Raw genomic sequence first — 24,665 nt, 5'->3', positions numbered from 1 at the left:
TGCAAAAATCGTCCAAATGCCTCTCTCTTCTCTTTCACTAATAATCTTACTTCTTCATTCCACCACTCCCTACCTTTTCTAATCAACCCACCTCCCACGCTTCTCGTGCCACAAGCATCTTTTGCGCAAGCCATCACTGCTTCCCTAAATACATCCCATTCCTCCCCCACTCCCCTTACCTCCTTTGTTCTCACCTTTTTCCATTCTGTACTCAGTCTCTCCTGGTACTTCCTCACACAAGACTCCTTCCCAAGCTCACTTACTCTCACCACTCTCTTCACCCCAACATTCTCTCTTCTTTTCTGTAATCCCCACAAATCTTCACCTTCGCCTGGGTGATTATTGGTGCATATGCACGTGGGCATGAGAAGAAAGATCATGAGAGGCAAGTGTTTTCGGAGCAGGTGAATGAGTGTGTTAGTGGTTTTGATGCACAAGACCGGGTTATAGTGACGGGTGATTTGCATGCAAAGGTAAGTAATGCGGCAGTTGAGGGAATAATTGGTATACATGGGGTGTTCAGTGTTGTAAATGGAAATGGTGAAGAGCTTGTAGATTTATGTGCTGAAAAAGGACTGGTGATTGGGAATACCTGGTTTAAAAAGAGAGACATACATAAGTATAAGTATGTAAGTATGAGAGATGGCCAGAGAGCGTTATTGAATTACGAATTAATTGACAGGCGCACAAAAGAGAGACTTTTGGATGTTAATGTGCTGAGAGGTGCAACTGGATGGATGTCTGATCATTATCTTGTGGAGATGAAGGTGAAGATTTCTAGGGGTTTTCAGAAAAGAAGAGTGAATGTTGGGGTGAAGAGGGTGGTGAGAGTAAGTGAGCTTGGGAAGGAGACTTGTGTGAGGAAATACCAGGAGAGACTGAGTACAGAATGGAAAAAGGTGAGAACAAAGGAGGTAAGGGGAATGGGGGAGGAATGGGATGTATTTAGGGAAGCAGTGATGGCTTGCACAAAGGATGCTTGTGGCATGAGAAGCGTGGGAGGTGGGTTGATTAGAAAGGGTAGTGAGTGGTGGGATGAAGAAGCAAGATTATTTGTGAAAGAGAAGAGAGAGGCATTTGGACGATTTTTGCAGGGAAAAAATGCAAATGAGTGGGAGATGTATAAAAGATAGAGAGAGGACGTCAAGAGAAAGGTGCAAGAAGTGAAAAAGAAGGCAAATGAGAGTTGGGATGAGAGAGTATCATTAAATTTTAGGGAGAATAAAAAGATGTTTTGGAAGGAGGTAAATAAACTGCGTAAGACAAGGGAGCAAATGGGAACTTCAGTGAAGGGCGCAAAGGGGGAAGTGAAAACAAGTAGTGGTGATGTGAGAAGGAGATGGAGTGAGTATTTTGAAGGTTTGTTGAATGTGCTTGATGATAGAGTGGCAGATATAGGGTGTTTTGGTCGAGGTGGTGTGCAAAGTGAGAGGGTTAGGGAAAATGATTTGGTAAATAGAGAAGAGGTAGTAAAAGCTTTGCGGAAGATGAAAGCCGGCAAGGCAGCAGGTTTGGATGGTATTGCAGTGGAATTTATTAAAAAAGGGGATGACTGTATTGTTGACTGGTTGGTAAGGTTATTTAATGTATGTGTGATTCATGGTGAGGTGCCTGAGGATTGGCGGAATGCGTGCATAGTGCCACTGAACAAAGGCAAAGGGGATAAGAGTGCTCAAATTACAGAGGTATAAGTTTGTTGAGTATTCCTGGTAAATTATATGGGAGGGTATTGATTGACAGGGTGAAGGCATGTACAGAGCATCAGATTGGGGAAGAGCAGTGTGGTTTCAGAAGTGGTAGAGGATGTGTGGATCAGGTGTTTGCTTTGAAGAATGCATGTGAGAAATACTTAGAAAAGCAAATGGATTTGTATGTAGCATTTATGGATCTGGAGAAGGCATATGATAGAGTTGATAGAGATGCTCTGTGGAAGGTATTAAGAATATATGGTGAGGGAGGGAAGTTGTTTGAAGCAGTGAAAAGTTTTTATCGAGGATGTAAGGTATGTGTTCGTGTAGGAACAGAGGAAAGTGATTGGTTTCTCAGTGAATGTAGGCTTGTGGCAGGGGTGTGTGATGTCTCCATGGTTGTTTAATTTGTTTATGGATGGGGTTGTTAGGGAGGTGAATGCAAGAGTTTTGGAAAGAGGGGCAAGTATGAAGTCTGTTGGGGATGAGAGAGCTTGGGAAGTGAGTCAGTTGTTCTTCGCTGATGTTACAGCGCTGGTGGCTGATTCATGTGAGAAACTGCAAAAGCTTGTGACTGAGTTTGATAAAGTGTGTGAAAGAAGAAAGTTAAGAGTAAATGTGAATAAGAGCAAGGTTATTAGGTACAGTAGGGTTGAGGGTCAAGTCAATTGGGAGGTAAGTTTGAATGGAGAAAAACTGGAGGAAGTAAAGTGTTTTAGATATTTGGGAGTGGATCTTGCAGCGGATGGAACCATGGAAGCGGAAGTGAATCATAGGGTGGGGGTGGGGGCGAAAATCCTGGGAGGCTTGAAGAATCTGTGGAAGTCGAGAACATTATCTCTGAAAGCAAAAATGGCTATGTTTGAAGGAATAGTGGTTCCAACAATGTTGTATGGCTGCGAGGTGTGGGCTATGGATAGAGTTGTGCGTAGGAGGGTGGATGTGCTGGAAATGAGATGTTTGAGGACAATATGTGGTGTGAGGTGGTTTGATTGAGTAAGTAGTGTAAGGGATGTAAGAGATGTGTGGAAATAAAAAGAGTGTGGTTGAGAGAGAAGAAGAGGGTGTTTTGAAATGGTTTGGTCACATGGAGAGAATGAGTGAGGAAAGATTGATCAAGAGGATATATGTGTCAGAGATGGAGGGAACGAGAAGTGGGAGACCAAATTGGAGGTGGAAAGATGGAGTGAAAAAGATTTTGAGCGATCGGGGCCTGAACATGCAGGAGGGTGAAAGGCGTGCAAGGAATAGAGTAAATTGGAACGATGTGGTACACCGGGGTCGACGTGCTGTCAATGGCTTGAACGAGGGCAAGTGAAGCGTCTGGGTTAAACCATGGAAAGTTCTGTGGGACCTGGATGTGGAAAAGGAGCTGTGGTTTCGGTGCATTATTTACATGACAGCTAGAGACTGAGCGTAAACGAATTGGGCCTTTGTTGTCTTTTCCTAGCGCTACCTCGCACACATGAGGGGGAGGGGGTTGTTATTCTATGTGTGGCGAGGTGGCGATGGAAATAAATAGAGGCAGAAAGTATGAATTATGTACATGTGTATATATGTATATGCCTGTGTGTGTATATGTGTACACTGAGATATATAGGTATGTATATTTGCGTGTGTGGACGTGCATGTATATACGTATATTTGGGTGGGTTGGGCCATTCTTTCGTCAGTTTCTTTGCGCTACCTTGCTAACGCGGGAGACAGCGACAAAGTAAATTAGAAATAAAATATATATATATATATATATATATATATATATATATATATATATATATATATATATATATAAATATATATATATATATATTTTTTTTCTTCTTGCTTTGTTGCTGTCTCCCGCATTTGCGAGGTAGCGCAAGGAAAGAGACGAAAGAAATGGCCCAACCCACCCCCATACACATGTATATACATACGTCCACACACGCAAATATACATACCTACACAGCTTTCCATGGTTTACCCCAGACGCTTCACATGCCCTGATTCAACCCACTGACAGCACGTCAAGCCCGGTATACCACATCGATCCAATTCACTCTATTCCTTGCCCTCCTTTCACCCTCCTGCATGTTCAGGCCCCGATCACACAAAATCTTTTTCACTCCATCTTTCCACCTCCAATTTGCTCTTCCACTTCTCCTCGTTCCCTCCACCTCCGACACATATATCCTCTTGGTCAATCTTTCCTCACTCATTGTCTCCATGTGCCCAAACCATTTCAAAACACCCTCTTCTGCTCTCTCAACCACGCTCTTTTTATTTCCACACATCTCTCTTACCCTTACGTTACTTACTCGATCAAACCACCTCACACCACATATTGTCCTCAAACATCTCATTTCCAGCACATCCATCCTCCTGCGCACAACTCTATCCATAGCCCACGCCTCGCAACCATACAACATTGTTGGAACCACTATTCCTTCAAACATACCCATTTTTGCTTTCCGAGATAATGTTCTCGACTTCCACACATTGTTTTAGGCTCCCAGAATTTTCACCCCCTCCCCCACCCTATGATCCACTTCCGCTTCCATGGTTCCATCCACTGCCAGATCCACTCCCAGATATCTAAAACACTTTACTTCCTCCAGTCTTTCTCCATTCAAACTTACCTCCCAATTGACTTGACCCTCAACCCTACTGTACCTAATAACCTTGCTCTTATTCACATTTACTCTTAACTTTCTTCTTTCACACACTTTACCAAACTCAGGCACCAGCTTGTGCAGTTTCTCACATGAATCAGCCACCAGCGCTGTATCATCAGCTAACAACAACTGACTCACTTCCCAAGCTCTCTCATCCACAATAGACTTCATACTTGCCTCTCTTTCCAAAACTCTTGCATTCACCTCCCTAACAACCCCATCCATAAACAAATTAAACAACCATGGAGACATCACACACCCCTGCCGCAAACCTACATTCACTGAGAACCAATCACTTTCCTCTCTTCCTACACGTACACATGCCTTACATCCTCGATAAAAACTTTTCACTGCTTCTAACAACTTGCCTCCTACACCATATATTCTTAATACCTTCCACAGAGCATCTCTATGAACTCTATCATATGCCTTCTCCAGATCCATAAATGCTACATACAAATCCATATATATATCTTTTTTCTTTCATACTATTCGCCATTTCCCGCATTAGCAAGGTAGCGTTAAGAACAGAGGACTGGGCCTCTGAGGGAATATCCTCACCTGGCCTCGTTCTCTGTTCCTTCTTTTGGAAAATTAAAAAAAACGAGAGGGGAGGATTTCCAGCCCTCCGCTCCCTCCCCTTTTAGTCGCCTTCTACGACACGCAGGGAATACGTGGGAAGCATTCTTTCTCTCCTATCCCCAGGGATATATATATATATATATATATATATATATATATATATATATATATATATATAAAAAAAAAAAAAAAATATATATATATATATATATATATATATATATATATATATATATAAAAAATATATATATATATATATATATTTTTTTTTTTTTTGGTTTGTCGCTGTCTCCCGCGTTTGCGAGGTAGCGCAAGGAAACAGACGAAAGAAATGGCCCAACAAACCCCCATACACATGTATATACATACGTCCACACACGCAAATATACATACCTACACAGCTTTCCATGGTTTACCCCAGACGCTTCACATGCTTTGATTCAATCCACTGACAGCACGTCAACCCCGGTATACCACGTCGCTCCAATTCACTCTATTCCTTGCCCTCCTTTCATCCTCCTGCATGCTCAGGCCCCGATCACAAAAAATCTTTTTCACTCCATCTTTCCACCTCCAATTTGCTCTCCCTCTTCTCCTCGTTCCCTCCACCTCCAACACGTATATTCTCTTGGTCAATCTTTCCTCACTCATTCTCTCCATGTGCCCGAACCATTTCAAAACACCCTCTTCTGCTCTCTCAACCACGCTCTTTTTATTTCCACACATCTCTCTTACCCTTACGTTACTTACTCGATCAAACCACCTCACACCACACATTGTCCTCAAACATCTCATTTCCAGCACATCCATCCTCCTGCGCACAACTCTATCCATAGCCCACGCCTCGCAACCATACAACATTGTTGGAACCACTATTCCTTCAAACATACCCATTTTTGCTTTCCGAGATAATGTTCTCGACTTCCACACATTCTTCAAGGCTCTCAGAATTTTTGCCCCCTCCCCCACCCTATGATCCACTTCCGCTTCCATGGTTCCATCCACTGCCAGATCCACTCCCAGATATCTAAAACACTTCACTTCCTCTAGTTTTTCTCCAATCAAACTCACCTCCCAATTGACTTGACCCTCAACCCTACTGTACCTAATAACCTTGCTCTTATTCACATCCTCTCTTAACTTTCTTCTTTCACACACTTTACCAAACTCAGTCACTAGCTTCTGCAGTTTCTCACATGAATCAGCCACCAGCGCTGTATCATCAGCGAACAACAACTGACTCACTTCCCAAGCTCTCTCATCCCCAACAGACTTCATACTTGCCCCTCTTTCCAAAACTCTTGCATTCACCTCCCTAACAACCTCATCCATAAACAAATTAAACAACCATGGAGACATCACACACCCCTGCCGCAAACCTACATTCACTGAGAACCAATCACTTTCCTCTCTTCCTACACGTACACATGCCTTACATCCTCGATAAAAAGTTTTCACTGCTTCTAACAACTTGCCTCCCACACCATATATTCTTAATACCTTCCACAGAGCATCTCTATCAACTCTATCATATGCCTTCTCCAGATCCATAAATGCTACATACAAATCCATTTGCTTTTCTAAGTATTTCTCACATACATTCTTCAAAGCAAACACCTGATCCACACATCCTCTACCACTTCTGAAACCACACTGCTCTTCCCCAATCTGATGCTCTGTACATGCCTTCACCCTCTCAATCAATATCCTCCCATATAATTTACCAGGAATACTCAACAAACTTATACCTCTGTAATTTGAGCACTCACTCTTATCCCCTTTGCCTTTGTACAATGGCACTATGCACGCATTCCGCCAATCCTCAGGCACCTCACCATGAGTCATACATACATTAAATAACCTTACCAACCAGTCAACAATACAGTCACCCCCTTTTTTAATAAATTCCACTGCAATACCATCCAAACCTGCTGCCTTGCCGGCTTTCATCTTCCGCAAAGCTTTTACTACCTCTTCTCTGTTTACCAAATCATATATATATATATATATATATATATATATATATATATATATATATATATATATATATATATATACATATATATATATATATATAAATTTTAGGGAGAATAAAAAGATGTTCTGGAAGGAGGTAAATAAAGTGCGTAAGACAAGGGAGCAAATGGGAACTTCAGTGAAGGGCGCAAAGGGGGAGGTGATAACAAGTAGTGGTGATGTGAGAAGGAGATGGAGTGAGTATTTTGAAGGTTTGTTGAATGTGTTTGATGATAGAGTGGCAGATATAGGGTGTTTTGGTCGAGGTGGTGTGCAGAGTGAGAGGGTTAGGGAAAATGATTTGGTAAACAGAGAAGGGGTAGTAAAAGCTTTGCGGAAGATGAAAGCCGGTAAGGCAGCAGGTTTGGATGGTATTGCAGTGGAATTTATTAAAAAAGAGGGTGACTGTATTGTTGACTGGTTGGTAAGGTTATTTAATGTATGTATGACTCATGGTGAGGTGCCTGAGGATTGGCGGAGTGCATGCATAGTGCCATTGTACAAAGGCAAAGGGGATAAGAGTGAGTGCTCAAATTACAGAGGTATAAGTTTGTTGAGTATTCCTGGTAAATTACATGGGAGGGTATGGATTGAGAGGGTGAAGGCATGTACAGAGCATCAGATTGGGGAAGAGCAGTGTGGTTTCAGAAGTGGTAGAGGATGTGTGGATCAGGTGTTTGCTTTGAAGAATGTATGTGAGAAATACTTAGAAAAGCAAATGGATTTGTATGTAGCATTTATGGATCTGGAGAAGGCATATGATAGAGTTGATAGAGATGCTGTGTGGAAGGTATTAAGAATATATGGTGTGGGAGGCAAGTTGTTAGAAGCAGTGAAAAGTTTTTATCGAGGATGTAAGGCATGTGTACGTGTAGGAAGAGAGGAAAGTGATTGGTTCTCAGTGAATGTAGGTTTGCGGCAGGGGTGTGTGATGTCTCCATGGTTGTTTAATTTGTTTATGGATGAGGTTGTTAGGGAGGTGAATGCAAGAGTTTTGGAAAGAGGGGCAAGTATGAAGTCTGTTGGGGATGAGAGAGCCTGGGAAGTGAGTCAGTTGTTGTTCGCTGATGATACAGCACTGGTGGCTGATTCATGTGAGAAACTGCAGAAGCTGGTGACTGAGTTTGGTAAAGTGTGTGAAAGAAGAAAGTTAAGAGTAAATGTGAATAAGAGCAAGGTTATTAGGTACAGCAGGGCTGAGGGTCAAGTCAATTGGGAGGTAAGTTTGAATGGAGAAAAACTGGAGGAAGTAAAGTGTTTTAGATATCTGGGAGTGGATTTGGCAGCAGATGGAACCATGGAAGCGGAAGTGAATCATGGGGTGGGGGAGGGGGCGAAAATCCTGGGAGCCTTGAAGAATGTGTAGAAGTCGAGAACATTATCTCGGAAAGCAAAAATGGGTATGTTTGAAGGAATAGTAGTTCCAACAATGTTGTATGGTTGCGAGGCGTGGGCTATGGATAGAGTTGTCCGCAGGAGGGTGGATGTGCTGGAAATGAGATGTTTGAGGACAATGTGTGGTGTGAGGTGGTTTGATCGAGTAAGTAATGTAAGGGTAAGAGAGATGTGTGGAAATAAAAAGAGTGTGGTTGAGAGAGCAGAAGAGGGTGTTCTGAAATGGTTTGGGCACATGGGGAGAATGAGTGAGGAAAGATTGACCAAGAGGATATATGTGTCAGAGGTGGAGGGAACGAGGAGAAGTGGGAGACCAAATTGGAGGTGGAAAGATGGAGTGAAAAAGATTTTGTGTGATTGGGGCCTGAACATGCAGGAGGGTGAAAGGAGGGTAAGGAATAGAGTGAATTGGATCGATGTGGTATACCGGCGTTGATGTGCTGTCAGTGGATTGAATCAGGGCATGTGAAGCGTCTGGGGTAAACTATGGAAAGTTGTGTGGGGCCTGGATGTGGAAAGGGAGCTGTGGTTTCGGGCATTATTGTATGACAGCTAGAGACTGAGTGTGAACGAATGGGGCCTTTGTTGGCTTTTCCTAGTGCTGCCTCGCACACTTGAGGGGGAGGGGGATGGTATTCCATGTGTGGCGAGGTGGCGATGGGAATGAACAAAGGTAGACAGTGTGAATTGTGTGCATGGGTATATATGTATGTGTCTGTGTGTGTATATATATGTGTACATTGAGATGTATAGGTATGTATATTTGCGTGTGTGGACGTGTATGTATATACATTGTGTATGGGGGTGGGTTGGGCCATTTCTTTCGTCTGTTTCCTTGCGCTACCTCGCAAACGCGGGAGATAGTGACAAAGCAAAATGTATAAATAAAAATATAATATGTGTGTGTGTGTGTGTGTGTGTTTTGGAATTTGTCAAATGGTTGACCAGACAGCTGCAAGAATCGCTGGCGTAAGACAGTTCTTGGCATCACTTGTTGATCAAGGCATTTCCTAAGGAATCCAAATCGTAACTTTAGTTGGTGGGCCTTGATTAATGTTACTGCTTTTTCCAAATCATTAATCATGGCCCACAAACTCAGGTTAGGATTTGGATTCCTTAGGTAATGCCTTGATGAACAAGTGATGCCAAGATCTGTCCTACCCTAGCGATATATATATGTGTATATGAGTGGATGGGCCATTCTTCGTCTGTTTCCTGGCACAACTTCACTGACACAGGAAACAGTGATTAAGTATAATAAAATGAAACGTACATGATATGATCATGATTAGGGCATTCATTTACCCATGCCATATCAACTATTGTAAAAAATGGATGTTTGTTAGGGAACAACCACTGTAAGTAACAAGGCAGACATAATGAGTTCATGTATAAATAGTGTGTGCCTTAAAATTGGAAAAGTAGGTCCTTGTGTGAGTCTTACCCAATATTGCCATTTGTCCAGCATAAATGCGGTCAGCTCCTAACTCGCCAGCATGGTCCACTCGTACTATGCGATCAATTGTTCTTCTATTCTGTGCTGCTTTTGTGCTGTACAGATGCAATCCACGAATTAATGGAGGACGATGCATGGTATCTTCTGAAATCACAGTATATAGTGTATTCGTGAAATCATAGTTCAGAGAATCACTATGAAAACAAAGTTTTGCTAAAGACCACTTAAAAATCCTTTGATTTCTGATTGCTAAAAAATTTCAATTCCAGAAAATAAAATTATAGCACATATAAAAAGGCTGCATGTTGTAACAATAACAAATATCTTGAAATTTTAGTTTTCAAGATTCAATGGACCTTTTTCTAACTACAAAAATAATACATACATCAATTACTAATTTCAAGAAAATGAAATCAATATTCAAAGGATAAATATGAAATTGTTGATTTATATATATATATTCAATGGACCTTTTTCTAACTACAAAAATAATACATACATCAATTACTAATACATCATATTACATACATCAATTACTAATAATGTGGTTTCAGAAGTGGTAGAGGATGTGTGGATCAGGTGTTTGCTTTGAAGAATGTATGTGAGAAATACTTAGAAAAGCAAATGGATTTGTATGTAGCATTTATGGATCTGGAGAAGGCATATGATAGAGTTGATAGAGATGCTCTGTGGAAGGTATTAAGAATATATGGTGTGGGAGGCAAGTTGTTAGAAGCAGTGAAAAGTTTTTATCGAGGACGTAAGGCATGTGTACGTGTAGGAAGAGAGGAAAGTGATTGGTTCTCAGTGAATGTAGGTTTGCGGCAGGGGTGTGTGATGTCTCCATGGCTGTTTAATTTGTTTATGGATGGGGTTGTTAGGGAGGTAAATGCAAGAGTTTTGGAAAGAGGGGCAAGTATGAAGTCTGTTGGGGATGAGAGAGCTTGGGAAGTGAGTCAGTTGTTGTTCGCTGATGATACAGCACTGGTGGCTGATTCATGTGAGAAACTGCAGAAGCTGGTGACTGAGTTTGGTAAAGTGTGTGGAAGAAGAAAGTTGAGAGTAAATGTGAATAAGAGCAAGGTTATTAGGTACAGTAGGGGTGAGGGTCAAGTCAATTGGGAGGTGAGTTTGAATGGAGAAAAACTGGAGGAAGTGAAGTGTTTTAGATATCTGGGAGTGGATCTGGCAGCGGATGGAACCATGGAAGCGGAAGTGGATCATAGGGTGGGGGAGGGGGCGAAAATTCTGGGGCCTTGAAGAATGTGTGAAAGTCGAGAACATTATCTCGGAAAGCAAAAATGGGTATGTTTGAGGGAATAGTGGTTCCAACAATGTTGTATGGTTGCGAGGCGTGGGCTATGGATAGAGTTGTGCGCAGGAGGATGGATGTGCTGGAAATGAGATGTTTGAGGACAATGTGTGGTGTGAGGTGGTTTGATCGAGTGAGTAACGTAAGGGTAAGAGAGATGTGTGGAAATAAAAAGAGCGTGATTGAGAGAGCAGAAGAGGGTGTTTTGAAGTGGTTTGGGCACATGGAGAGAATGAGTGAGGAGAGATTGACCAAGAGGATATATGTGTCGGAGGTGGAGGGAACGAGGAGAAGAGGGAGACCAAATTGGAGGTGGAAAGATGGAGTGAAAAAGATTTTGTGTGATCGGGGCCTGAACATGCAGGAGGGTGAAAGGAGGGCAAGGAATAGAGTGAATTGGAGTCATGTGGTATACAGGGGTTGACGTGCTGTCAGTGGATTGAATCAAGGCATGTGAAGCGTCTGGGGTAAACCATGGAAAGCTGTGTAGGTATGTATATTTGCGTGTGTGGACGTGTGTATGTACATGTGTATGGGGGGGGGGGTTGGGCCATTTCTTTCGTCTGTTTCCTTGCGCTACCTCGCAAACGCGGGAGACAGCGACAAAGTATAAAAAAAAAAAAAAAAAAAAAAAAAAAAAAAAAAAAAAAAAAAACATGTTGTAACAATAACAAATATCTTGAAATTTTAGTTTTCAAGATTCAATGGACCTTTTTCTAACTACAAAAATAATACATACATCAATTACTAATTTCATGAAAATGAAATCAATATTCAAAGGATAAATATGAAATTGTTGATTTATATATATATATTCAATGGACCTTTTTCTAACTACAAAAATAATACATACATCAATTACTAATACATCATATTACATACATCAATTACTAATAATGTGGTTTCAGAAGTGGTAGAGGATGTGTGGATCAGGTGTTTGCTTTGAAGAATGTATGTGAGAAATACTTAGAAAAGCAAATGGATTTGTATGTAGCATTTATGGATCTGGAGAAGGAATATGATAGAGTTGACAGAGATGCTCTGTGGAAGGTATTAAGAATATATGGTGTGGGAGGCAAGTTGTTAGAAGCAGTGAAAAGTTTTTATCGAGGATGTAAGGCATGTGTACGTGTAGGAAGAGAGGAAAGTGATTGGTTCTCAGTGAATGTAGGTTTGCGGCAGGGGTGTGTGATGTCTCCATGGCTGTTTAATTTGTTTATGGATGGGTTTGTTAGGGAGGTGAATGCAAGAGTTTTGGAAAGAGGGGCAAGTATGAAGTCTGCTGGGGATGAGAGAGCTTGGGAAGTGAGTCAGTTGTTGTTCGCTGATGATACAGCGCTGGTGGCTGATTCATGTGAGAAACTGCAGAAGCTGGTGACTGAGTTTGGTAAAGTGTGTGAAAGAAGAAAGTTAAGAGTAAATGTGAATAAGAGCAAGGTTATTAGGTACAGTAGGGTTGAGGGTCAATTCAATTGGGAGGTGAGTTTGAATGGAGAAAAACTGGAGGAAGTGAAGTGTTTTAGATATCTGGGAGTGGATCTGGCAGCGGATGGAACCATGGAAGCGGAAGTGGATCATAGGGTGGGGGAGGGGGCGAAAATTCTGGGAGCCTTGAAGAATGTGTGGAAGTCGAGAACATTATCTCGGAAAGCAAAAATGGGTATGTTTGAAGGAATAGTGGTTCCAACAATGTTGTATGGTTGCGAGGCGTGGACTATGGATAGAGTTGTGCGCAGGAGGATGGATGTGCTGGAAATGAGATGTTTGAGGACAATGTGTGGTGTGAGGTGGTTTGACCGAGTAAGTAACGTAAGGGTAAGAGAGATGTGTGGAAATAAAAAGAGCGTGGTTGGGAGAGCAGAAGAGGGTGTTTTGAAATGGTTTGGTCACATGGAGAGAATGAGTGAGGAAAGATTGACCAAGAGGATATATGTGTAGGAGGTGGAGGGAACGAGGAGAAGAGGGAGACCAAATTGGAGGTGGAAAGATGGAGTGAAAAAGATTTTGTGTGATCGGGGCCTGAACATGCAGGAGGGTGAAAGGAGGGCAAAGAATAGAGTGAATTGGAGCGATGTGGTATACCGGGGTTGACATGCTGTCAGTGGATTGAGTCAAGGCATGTGTATGGGGGTGGGTTGGGCCATTTCTTTCGTCTGTTTCCTTGCGCTACCTCGCAAACGTGGGAGACAGCGACAAAGCAAAAAAAAAAAAAAAAAAAAAAATATATATATATATATATATATATATATATATATATATATATATATATATATATATATATATTCAAGCTAGAAGTTTCAGTTTTCTAAATTGTTTCTTACATTTTTCATATGTATATATATGTATGTGTGTGTGTGTGTATATGTGCGTATGTATGTGTATGTGTGTGTATGTGTATATGTATATATATATGTATATTATCCCTGGGGATAGGGGTGAAAGAATACTTCCCACGTATTCCTCGCGTGTCGTAGAAAGCGACTAGAGGGGACGGGAGTGGGAGGCCAGAAATCCTCCCCTCCTTGTATTAACTTTCTAAAATGGGAAACAGAAGAAGGAGTCACACGGGGAGTGCTCATCCTCCTCGAAGGCTCAGAGTGGGGTGCCTAAATGTGTGTGGATGTAACCAAGATGTGAAAAAAGGAGAGATAGGTAGTATGTTTGAGGAAAGGAACCTGGATGTTTTGGCTCTGAGTGAAACGAAGCTCAAGGGTAAAGGGGAAGAGTGGTTTGGGAATGTCTGGGGAGTAAAGTCAGGGGTTAGTGAGAGGACAAGAGCAAGGGAAGGAGTAGCAATACTCCTGAAACAGGAGTTGTGGGAGTATGTGATAGAATGTAAGAAAGTAAATTCTCGATTAATATGGGTAAAACTGAAAGTTGATGGAGAGAGGTGGGTGATTATTGGTGCATATGCACCTGGGCATGAGAATAAAGATCATGAGAGGCAAGTGTTTTGGGAGCAGCTGAATGAGTGTGCTAGTGGTTTTGATGCACGAGACCAGGTTATAGTGATGGGTGATTTGAATGCAAAGGTGAGTAATGTGGCAGTTGAGGGAATAATTGGTATACATGGGGTGTTCAGTGTTGTAAATGGAAATGGTGAAGAGCTTGTAGATTTATGTGCTGAAAAAGGACTGATGATTGGGAATACCTGGTTTAAAAAGCGAGATATACATAAGTATACTTATTAAGTAGGAGAGATGGCCAGAGAGCGTTATTGGATTATGTGTTAATTGACAGGCGTGCGAAAGAGAGACTTTTGGATGTTAATGTGCTGAGAGGTGCAACTGGAGGGATGTCTGATCATTATCTTGTGGAGGCTAAGGTGAAGATTTGTATGGGTTTTCAGAAAAGAAGAGTGAATGTTGGGGTGAAGAGGGTGGTGAGAGTAAGGGAGCTTGGGAAGGAGACCTGTGTGAGGAAGTACCAGGAGAGACTGAGTACAGAATGGAAAAAGGTGAGAACAATGGAAGTAAGGGGAGTGGAGGAGGAATGGGATGTATTTAGGGAATCAGTGATGGATTGCGCAAAAGATGCTTGTGGCATGAGAAGAGTGGGAGGTGAGTTGATTAGAAAGGGTAGTGAGTGGTGGGATGAAGAAGTAAGGGTATTAGTGAAAGAGAAGAGAGAGGCATTTGGACGATTTTTGCAGGGAAAAAATGCAATTGAGTGGGAGATGTATAAAAGAAAGAGACAGGAGGTCAAGAGAAAGGTGCAAGAGGTGAAAAAAAGGGCAAATGAGAGTTGGGGTGAGAGAGTATCATTAAATTTTAGGGAGAATAAAAAGATGTTCATGTGAGAAACTGCAGAAGCTGGTGACTGAGTTTGGTAAAGTGTGTGGAAGAAGAAAGTTAAGAGTAAATGTGAATAAGAGCAAGGTTATTAGGTACAGTAGGGTTGAGGGTCAAGTCAATTGGGAGGTGAGTTTGAATGGAGAAAAACTGGAGGAAGTGAAGTGTTTTAGATATCTGGGAGTGGATCTGTCAGCGGATGGAACCATGGAAGCGGAAGTGGATCATAGGGTGGGGGAGGGGGCGAAAATTTTGGGAGCCTTGAAAAATGTGTGGAAGTCGAGAACATTATCTCGGAAAGCAAAAATGGGTATGTTTGAAGGAATAGTGGTTCCAAGAATGTTGTATGGTTGCGAGGCGTGGGCTATGGATAGAGTTGTGCGCAGGAGGATGGATGTGCTGGAAATGAGATGTTTGAGGACAATGTGTGGTGTGAGGTGGTTTGATCGAGTAAGTAACGTAAGGGTAAGAGAGATGTGTGGAAATAAAAAGAGCGTGGTTGAGAGAGCAGAAGAGGGTGTTTTGAAATGGTTTGGGCACATGGAGAGAATGAGTGAGGAAAGATTGACCAAGAGGATATATGTGTCGGAGGTGGAGGGAACGAGGAGAAGAGGGAGACCAAATTGGAGGTGGAAAGATGGAGTGAAAAAGATTTTGTGTGATCGGGGCCTGAACATGCAGGAGGGTGAAAGGAGGGCAAGGAATAGAGTGAATTGGAGCGATGTGGTATACAGGGTTTGACGTGCTGTCAGTGGATTGAATCAAGGCATGTGAAGCGTCTGGGGTAAACCATGGAAAGCTGTGTAGGTATGTATATTTGCGTGTGTGGACGTGTGTATGTACATGTGTATGGGGGGGGGGGGTTTGGGCCATTTCTTTCGTCTGTTTCCTTGCGCTACCTCGCAAACGCGGGAGACAGCGACAAAGTATAAAAAAAAAAAAAAAAAAAAAAAAGATGTTCTGGAAGGAGGTAAATAAAGTGCGTAAGACAAGGGAGCAAATGGGAACTTCAGTGAAGGGCGCAAATGGGGAGGTGATAACAAGTAGTGGTGATGTGAGAAGGAGATGGAGTGAGTATTTTGAAGGTTTGTTGAATGTGTTTGATGATAGAGTGGCAGATATAGGGTGTTTTGGTCGAGGTGGTGTACAAAGTGAGAGGGTTAGGGAAAATGATTTGGTAAACAGAGAAGAGGTAGTGAAAGCTTTGCAGAAGATGAAAGCCTGCAAGGCAGCAGGTTTGGATGGTATTGCAGTGGAATTTATTAAAAAAGGGGGTGACTGTATTGTTGACTGGTTGGTAAGGTTATCTAATGTATGTATGACTCATGGTGAGGTGCCTGAGGATTGGCGGAATGCGTGCATAGTGCCATTGTACAAAGGCAAAGGGGATAAGAGTGAGTGCTCAAATTACAGAAGTATAAGTTTGTTGAGTATTCCTGGTAAATTATATGGGAGGGTATTGATTGAGAGGGTGAAGGCATGTACAGAGCATCAGATTGGGGAAGAGCAGTGTGGTTTCAAAAGTGGTAGAGGATGTGTGGATCAGGTGTTTGCTTTGAAGAATGTATGTGAAATACTTAGAAAAGCAAATGGATTTGTATGTAGCATTTATGGATCTGGAGAAGGCATATGATAGAGTTGATAGAGATGCTCTGTGGAAGGTATTAAGAATATATGGTGTGGGAGGAAAGTTGTTAGAAGCAGTGAAAAGTTTTTATCGAGGATGTAAGGCATGTGTACAGTGTAGGAAGAGAGGAAAGTGATTGGTTCTCAGTGAATGTAGGTTTGCGGCAGGGGTGTGTGATGTCTCCATGGTTGTTTAATTTGTTTATGGATGGGGTTGTTAGGGAGGTAAATGCAAGAGTTTTGGAAAGAGGGGCAAGTATGAAGTCTGTTGGGGATGAGAGAGCTTGGGAAGTGAGTCAGTTGTTGTTTGCTGATGATACAGCGCTGGTGGCTGATTCATGTGAGAAACTGCAGAAGCTGGTGACTGAGTTTGGTAAAGTGTGTGGAAGAAGAAAGTTAAGAGTAAATGTGAATAAGAGCAAGGTTATTAGGTACAGTAGGGTTGAGGGTCAAGTCAATTGGGAGGTGAGTTTGAATGGAGAAAAACTGGAGGAAGTGAAGTGTTTTAGATATCTGGGAGTGGATCTGGCAGCAGGATGGAACCATGGAAGCGGAAGTGGATCATAGGGTGGGGGAGGGGGCGAAAATTCTGGGGCCTTGAAGAATGTGTGGAAGTCGAGAACATTATCTCGGAAAGCAAAAATGGGTATGTTTGAAGGAATAGTGGTTCCAACAATGTTGTATGGTTGCGAGGCGTGGGCTATGGATAGAGTGGTGCGCAGGAGGATGGATGTGCTGGAAATGAGATGTTTGAGGACAATGTGTGGTGTGAGGTGGTTTGATCGAGTGAGTAACGTAAGGGTAAGAGAGATGTGTGGAAATAAAAAGAGCGTGGTTGAGAGAGCAGAAGAGGGTGTTTTGAAGTGGTTAGGGCACATGGAGAGAATGAGTGAGGAAAGATTGACCAAGAGGATATATGTGTCGGAGGTGGAGGGAACGAGGAGAAGAGGGAGACCAAATTGGAGGTGGAAAGATGGAGTGAAAAAGATTTTGTGTGATCGGGGCCTGAACATGCAGGAGGGTGAAAGGAGGGCAAGGAATAGAGTGAATTGGAGCGATGTGGTATACAGGGGTTGACGTGCTGTCAGTGGATTGAATCAAGGCATGTGAAGCGTCTGGGGTAAACCATGGAAAGCTGTGTAGGTATGTATATTTGCGTGTGTGGACGTATGTATATACATGTGTATGTGGGGGGGTTGGGCCATTTCTTTCGTCTGTTTCCTTGCGCTACCTCGCAAAAGCGGGAGACAGCGACAAAGTATAATAAAAAAAAAAAATATTCATTTGTATATTATTCTTTGTTGCTGTCTCCCACGTTAGCGAGGTAGTGCAAGGAAACAGACAAAAGAATGGTCCAACCTACCAACATACACATTGATATACATACATGTCCACACACACACATATACATACCTCTACATTTCAACGCATACATATATACACATACACAGACATATACATATATACACATGTACATAATTCATACTTGCTGCCTTTATTCATTCCCATTGCCACCCCGCCACACATGAAATGACATCCCCTTCCCCCCGCACACGAGCGAGGTAGCGCTAGGAAAAGACAACAAAGGCCACATTCGTTCACACTCAGTCTCTAGCTGTCATGTATGATTAACCGAAACCATAACTCCCTTTCCACATCCAGGCCGCACAAAACTTTCCATGGTTTACCCCAGTCGCTTCACATACCCTGGTGCAATCCACTGACAGCACGTCGACCCCGACACACTACATCGTTCCAATTCACTCTATTCCTTGCATGCCTTTCACCCTCCTGCATGTTCAGGCCCCAATCACTCAAAATCTTTTTCACTCCATTCTTCGCCTCCAATTAGTCTCCCACATCACCTCGTTCCCTCCACCTCTGACACATATATCCTCTTTGTCAATCTTTCCTCACCCATTCTTTCCATGTGACCAAACCATTTCAATGCACCCTCTTCTGCTCTCTCAACCACACTCTTTTTATTACCACATATCTCTCTCTTACCCTTTCATTACTTACTCGATCAAGCCACCTCACACCACATACTGTCCTCAAACATCTCCTTTCCAACACATCCACCTTCCTCCGCACAACCCTATCTATGACCCATGCCTCGCAACCATATAACATTGTTGGAACCACTATTCCTTCAAACATACCCATTTTTGCTTTCCGAGATAATGTTCTCACCTTCCAAACATTTTTTAATGCTCCCAGAACCTTCACTCCCTTCCCCACCCTGTGACTCACTTCCGCTTCCATGGTGCCATCCGCAGCCAAATCCACTCCCAGACATCTAAAACACTTCACTTCCTCCAGTTTTCCTCCATTCAAGCTTACCTCCCAGTTGACTTGTCCCTCTACCCTACTGTGCCTAATAACCTTGCTCTTAGTCACACTTACTCTCAGCTTTCTTCTTTCACACACTTTACCAAACTCAGTCACCAGCTTCTGCAGGTTCTCACCCGAATCAGCCACCAGCGCTGTATCATCAGCGAACAACAAGTAACACACTTCCCAAGCCCACTCAACCACAACAGATTGCATACTTGACCCCCCTCTCCAAAAATCTTGCATTCGCCTCCCTAACAACCCCATCCATAAACAAATTAAACAACCATTGAGACATCACGCACTCCTGCCGCAAATCGACAATCACTGAGAGCCAATCACTTTCCTCTCTTCCTACTCGAATAAATGCCTTCATCCTTGATAAAAACTTTTCATTGCTTCCAGCAATTTGTCTCCCACACCATATACTCTTAATACCTTCCACAAAGCATCTCTATGAACTCTATCTTATACCTTCTCCAGGTCCATAAATGCTACATACAAATCCATTTGCTTTTCTAAGTATTTCTCACATACATTCTTCAAAGCAAGCACCTGATCCACACATCCTCTACCACTTCTGAAACCATACTGCTCTTTCCCAGTCTGATGCTCTGTACATGCCTTCACCCTCTCAATCAATTGCTGACATATATATAAAATCATATAACCAATTATCCTAGGACAGATTACTGAATCTAAATGGTCTTTGCTTTGAAGAATGTATGTGAGAAATACTTAGAAAAGCAAATGGATTTGTATGTAGCATTTATGGATCTGGAGAAGGCATATGATAGAGTTGATAGAGATGCTCTGTGGAAGGTATTAAGAATATATGGTGTGGGAGGCAAGTTGTTAGAAGCAGTGAAAAGTTTTTATCGAGGATGTAAGGCATGTGTACGTGTAGGAAGAGAGGAAAGTGATTGGTTCTCAGTGAATGTAGGTTTGCGGCAGGGGTGTGTGATGTCTCCATGGTTGTTTAATTTGTTTATGGATGGGGTTGTTAGGGAGGTGAATGCAAGAGTTTTGGAAAGAGGGGCAAGTATGAAGTCTGTTGGGGATGAGAGAGCTTGGGAAGTGAGTCAGTTGTTGTTCCCTGATGATACAGCACTGGTGGCTGATTCATGTGAGAAACTGCAGAAGCTGGTGACTGAGTTTGGTAAAGTGTGTGAAAGAAGAGAGTTAAGAGTAAATGTGAATAAGAGCAAGGTAATCAGGTACAGTAGGGTTGAGGGTCAAGTCAATTGGGAGGTAAGTTTGAATGGAGAAAAACTGGAGGAAGTAAAGTGTTTTAGATATCTGGGAGTGGATCTGGCAGCGGATGGAACCATGGAAGTGGAAGTGGATCATAGGGTGGGGGAGGGGGCGAAAATCCTGGGAGCCTTGAAGAATGTGTGGAAGTCGAGACCATTATCTCGGAAAGCAAAAATGGGTATGTTTGAAGGAATAGTGGTTCCAACAATGTTGTATGGTTGCGAGGCGTGGGCTATGGATAGAGTTGTGCGCAGGAGGATGGATGTGCTGGAAATGAGATGTTTGAGGACAATGTGTGGTGTGAGGTGGTTTGATCGAGTAAGTAACGTAAGGGTAAGAGAGATGTGTGGAAATAAAAAGAGCGTGGTTGAGAGAGCAGAAGAGGGTGTTTTGAAATGGTTTGGGCACATGGAGAGAATGAGTGAGGAAAGATTGACCAAGAGGATATATGTGTCGGAGGTGGAGGGAACGAGGAGAAGTGGGAGACCAAATTGGAGGTGGAAAGATGGAGTGAAAAAGATTTTGTGTGATCGGGGCCTGAACATGCAGGAGGGTGAAAGGATGGCAAAGGAATAGAGTGAATTGGATCGATGTGGTATACCGGGGTTGACGTGCTGTCAGTGGATTGAATCAGGGCATGTGAAGCGTCTGGGGTAAACCATGGAAAACTGTGTAGGTATGTATATTTGCGTGTGTGGACGTATGTATATACATGTGTATGGGGGTGGGTTGGGCCATTTCTTTCGTCTGTTTCCTTGCGCTACCTCGCAAACGCGGGAGACAGCGACAAAGGAAAAAAAAAAAAAAAATGGTCTTTATCAGTATCATTCTTTGGTTAAAGCTGAAAATAATTAAATATAATAATCTTGTCTTACAGACAGAAAGTAACCTGTTCTGTCAGGGCTATTCAGCAGGTTTGGTTACTTGGTATAGAAAAGTTCTTTCATAAATTAAGTAAAGAAAAAAAAAAAATACCAACATATAGAGAGTAACATATTTTTCATGTGATAATGGACCCCAGTTATGAGTTTCCCATTAGAACCTATCACAAACATCTAACTACAGATGAAGAACAATGACTAAATACATTTGAAATGGACTCTAAATGAAAGTGACACATTTTGGATGGCAGAGTAAAGTGATGAAGCATAAAATATACCATACACAATGATAAAATCATAGTTTTCTAAAGCTATGCTTCATCATGCACAAAAATAATCCAGAGAAAATTCCATTGGGTAGGTAGAAACATTAAACTAGAATGGAAATTGAGATGCTACCTCTACGTTTTGAATCTTTAATTTTTCTGGTACCCTTTAGTTCAAAAAAATAAATAAAATAAAATAAATATTAAGATGTTATTCTTACAATTCATAAAGGACAAAAATGACAATTATATTACAGTACTTTGTTCACGTCAAAGGTTCCAGTCATAGACAAGAGACCTTGAGATAATGTCTTGACACATTGGCAGAGATGTTTATCTGTTACAATTACTAAACAAACTTCATATTGATTGAAAATGTACATAGAGCATATACATACATGTGACATGAAGCAAGTCAGCACAAGAAAGCCACATGAGGCTTATATTCATTATAGTTCTTTTACAGAACAAGGTGGCTGAACAGAGCTGAATGAGATATATAAAAATGAAATGGAAAAAAGTGAGATGAAGAATCCTAAGCAATTTACACAAATATGATAAAACCAGACACTCATTATAACTTGGTAATTCTAAAATTGTGTATTGTGTCATGACTATCACATACATACACCAATGTGTTAGATGTTTGGTATTATATGACATATATGACAATGTTAAATTTTTCCAATGACAAGGCATGTGATGGATCTCATGGCATCTCAATTTTGAAAATAAGCTGGTCTTGGGGGGTACTACCATTACAAAGTTGGCATCAAATGAAAACAAGTATTAGAGCAACTTATGTGTATGTAAATATACTTTCTCTAATCTATATTCATGAATAACTTATGATACACACAAACCCATAAGACCTAACCTAATCTGGTTCATGAATATGGGAAAACCTGAAGTTGGATGCACTTATTAAGATGCTTTTCATCTTGGTTGCAAGGTAAACTGTTTAAGGAGAAAATTGTCTCCATGACTGACTAAACTATGATATTGCTGTAGAAATGTGTAGAAAACTAAGTTATATATAAGGTAAAAGAAACATTTCACCCACTGTTTTGTCCTATGTATGTCAATCTTTAAAACTATATATATATATATATATATATATATATATATATATATATATATATATATATATATATATATATATATATATATATATATATGTTTGTTAACATGAGCCCCAGTTCTTATCATGAAACAGCTTCCTGCTTGATCAGTATAATATAATGTTATAACAAACTACAAGTTGAACAAAGTTTTGTTCTTGTAACTCAGTTCATTATTGGCCACCATCCTCATGCGGTACTCCCACACGTCACCCATACCATCTTGAAAGAGGATTATCTTCCTTTGACCGGGTCGTCATCTGTACTTATACATATGTACTTTCTGTAACAATGCATACTTTACTGTCCAAGGCAGAAGACACTTGATTCTTAATAATATATCTTGGAACAAAGTACATACCATCAGCCTCAGCAGGAGTTCGTCTGCTACAGTGATGTGATGTAAGATAGTCTCAACCAGGGCCGCAAGGGCCAAATTGCCCCCAGAAGAAAAAAGGGTATCGACCTTACGTTAAAATGTTGTAAGTCAAAGCCTCCCTTAATAAGAAGGGTTTAGTCATTGTTTGTTATAGCAACTGTGTGTGAGGAGGGCAGATTTTAAGCTGAATGACCTTGTAATAAATGGACTGACCTCAAATTTCGAGGTACTAATGTCAAATGGTCTAGGGTGCGAGAGGCTCAATAGATGGCGTTGACAACATTCGTTCAAAATCGCTGTGTTTGCTAGATACTGTGTTCTGTCCTCCTTTCTCGCAGTCTTCCTAGTATTTTTATCACTTTTCGGGTGAGTTTTGACTCTTTTTCCTCTCATAATAGGCCGGTTGTAGGGTAGCAGAGGGTATATTAGTCCCGTGAAGACGGGTATATCCATTGTTTGTGTTCCCGCCGCAAATATCTTCTGCTAAGCTTTGTTCTGCGCAGACTCAATATGGCAGGGGGTCGAGGGTGGGCTGCAAGCCATGGAGAAAATCAATATTTTTCCCTCTTGCCACAAACAATTCACCAAGAAATTTAACAGTGCCGTTCCCTGGTTCCTGGTGTTCTATCTGCATTCACGAGGATTACTTATTACCTGGATATAGACTAGTGAGGTGAGAGAAAAACACGAAGCTGACAAGAGGAGTGGCTGTGAACCGAAATTGAGTGCAGGACGCAGGTAATATGTGCGTACGCAGCCGAGGGAGGACTGTGGCCAAAATTTGCTCATTTGGGCCTGCTCAGTCCCGTACCCCCGCCCATCTTGCGCCAAATGTCACTGAATGGACCCCTTGGCATGCCACCTCGGCGCACATAGTCATGAACAAGACATACACATGCCTAGTTGATAAATTAGATGAGATAATGGCTTCAGACGGAAGCTAAAGTCATATAACAAGATGCTCAATGTCTTGCGAGCGTCGCTAACATTTAATATCTATCCTGTTCACATTAGGAGTTGGACAGATGTTTAGCTGGATAGGTATAAACATTAAAACGTCTAAGACTTATAGGGATTTCCATTTACAGAAACGTGCATTGTCATTACACGATAGAAGAAGGGATTTCACGGCTATTTTGAGAGGAAGGTTAAAATTATCCCCTACTCAGACTGGCCCTATTTGAAACTATTCTCTAGCATGACTGCCCAGTCCCACTGTTACACTCTACATTTGGTCACTAAAAACATTACAACTTGTTGTTTTTGCATGTTACTGAGTTGTGGGAGCTGGAAAATTTACATCTAAGCAGAATGAAATAAAAACATCTGGTTTATTTATTTTATTTTGGCCTCTTCCAACTATATAATCCAAATAGATTGATCCAGAGGGTTCATACCATAACAGTCCTTCAGGTTGGAGCTCCAATAAGCTGATTTTTAACTGATTAGATTGTAGTAGCTTTTGTACTGATCAGATTGCATTAACATTATTATTATTATTATTTTTTTTGTTTTTTTGATTGTGGGGAATATGGATATACATTCAGATTTAAACTTTGCAAATATTTTGTAAAGCTTGATAAACTGGGTTACCTGTTTCTTTTCATATGGTTGAATACTACCAGTATGAATTGTGAGATACCCAAAATTAATAAACTTGTCAGTTTTTCTTTGTGAAAGAAAGTGTAAAATGATTTAAGCATAATGATTGCATTTATCCTGTCAGGGTTTAAGAAGAGTTTTTTAGTTTAGAAAACTTACCATACAGACTAATACATTTCTTAGAAAATCAGTCTTTTCAATGTGTTCAGTAAAGAATTCTTACTGGTTTCTTTCAAAATTATCAAAATTGCATTTTTTTATTATTAATTACATTTTATTATCAAGGTATTGTGAAATGTCTGTGGTAG

At 41.4% G+C, this 24,665-nt stretch overlaps 2 protein-coding genes across 7 annotated transcripts in view; one reads left to right on the top strand and one right to left on the bottom strand.

The window, feature by feature from the left end:
- Nucleotides 1-23,559, bottom strand: part of Coq7 (ubiquinone biosynthesis protein COQ7, mitochondrial) — an 85,308-nt gene extending 61,749 nt beyond the window's left edge. Inside the window, exons 1-2 of one of the 2 annotated variants that reach the window (XM_071665808.1) lie at nt 23,472-23,559; nt 9,780-9,935 (exon numbers count right to left, since the gene is read on the bottom strand). In XM_071665808.1, the coding sequence (XP_071521909.1) occupies nt 9,780-9,935; nt 23,472-23,544 (229 nt within the window). In that variant the 5' untranslated portion in view covers nt 23,545-23,559. Of the gene's footprint in view, nt 1-9,779; nt 9,936-23,471 lie in introns of those variants that run through there. The other variant, XM_071665807.1, reaches the window with a different exon arrangement.
- Nucleotides 22,994-24,665, top strand: part of ewg (DNA-binding protein Ewg) — a 170,370-nt gene continuing 168,698 nt past the window's right edge. For 3 of the 5 annotated variants that reach the window (XM_071665805.1, XM_071665806.1, XM_071665802.1), the window contains exon 1: nt 23,143-23,428. The gene's annotated coding sequence lies outside the window, so the exon portion shown is untranslated. Of the gene's footprint in view, nt 23,122-23,142; nt 23,494-24,665 lie in introns of those variants that run through there. The other 2 variants (XM_071665803.1, XM_071665804.1) reach the window with 2 other exon arrangements.

Source organism: Panulirus ornatus, chromosome 10 (genome assembly GCF_036320965.1).
Source record: "Panulirus ornatus isolate Po-2019 chromosome 10, ASM3632096v1, whole genome shotgun sequence".
Classification (NCBI taxonomy): Eukaryota; Metazoa; Arthropoda; class Malacostraca; order Decapoda; family Palinuridae; genus Panulirus; species Panulirus ornatus.
Note: the sequence above shows the minus strand (reverse complement) of the source record. Positions and strands in the feature narration are given on the sequence as shown.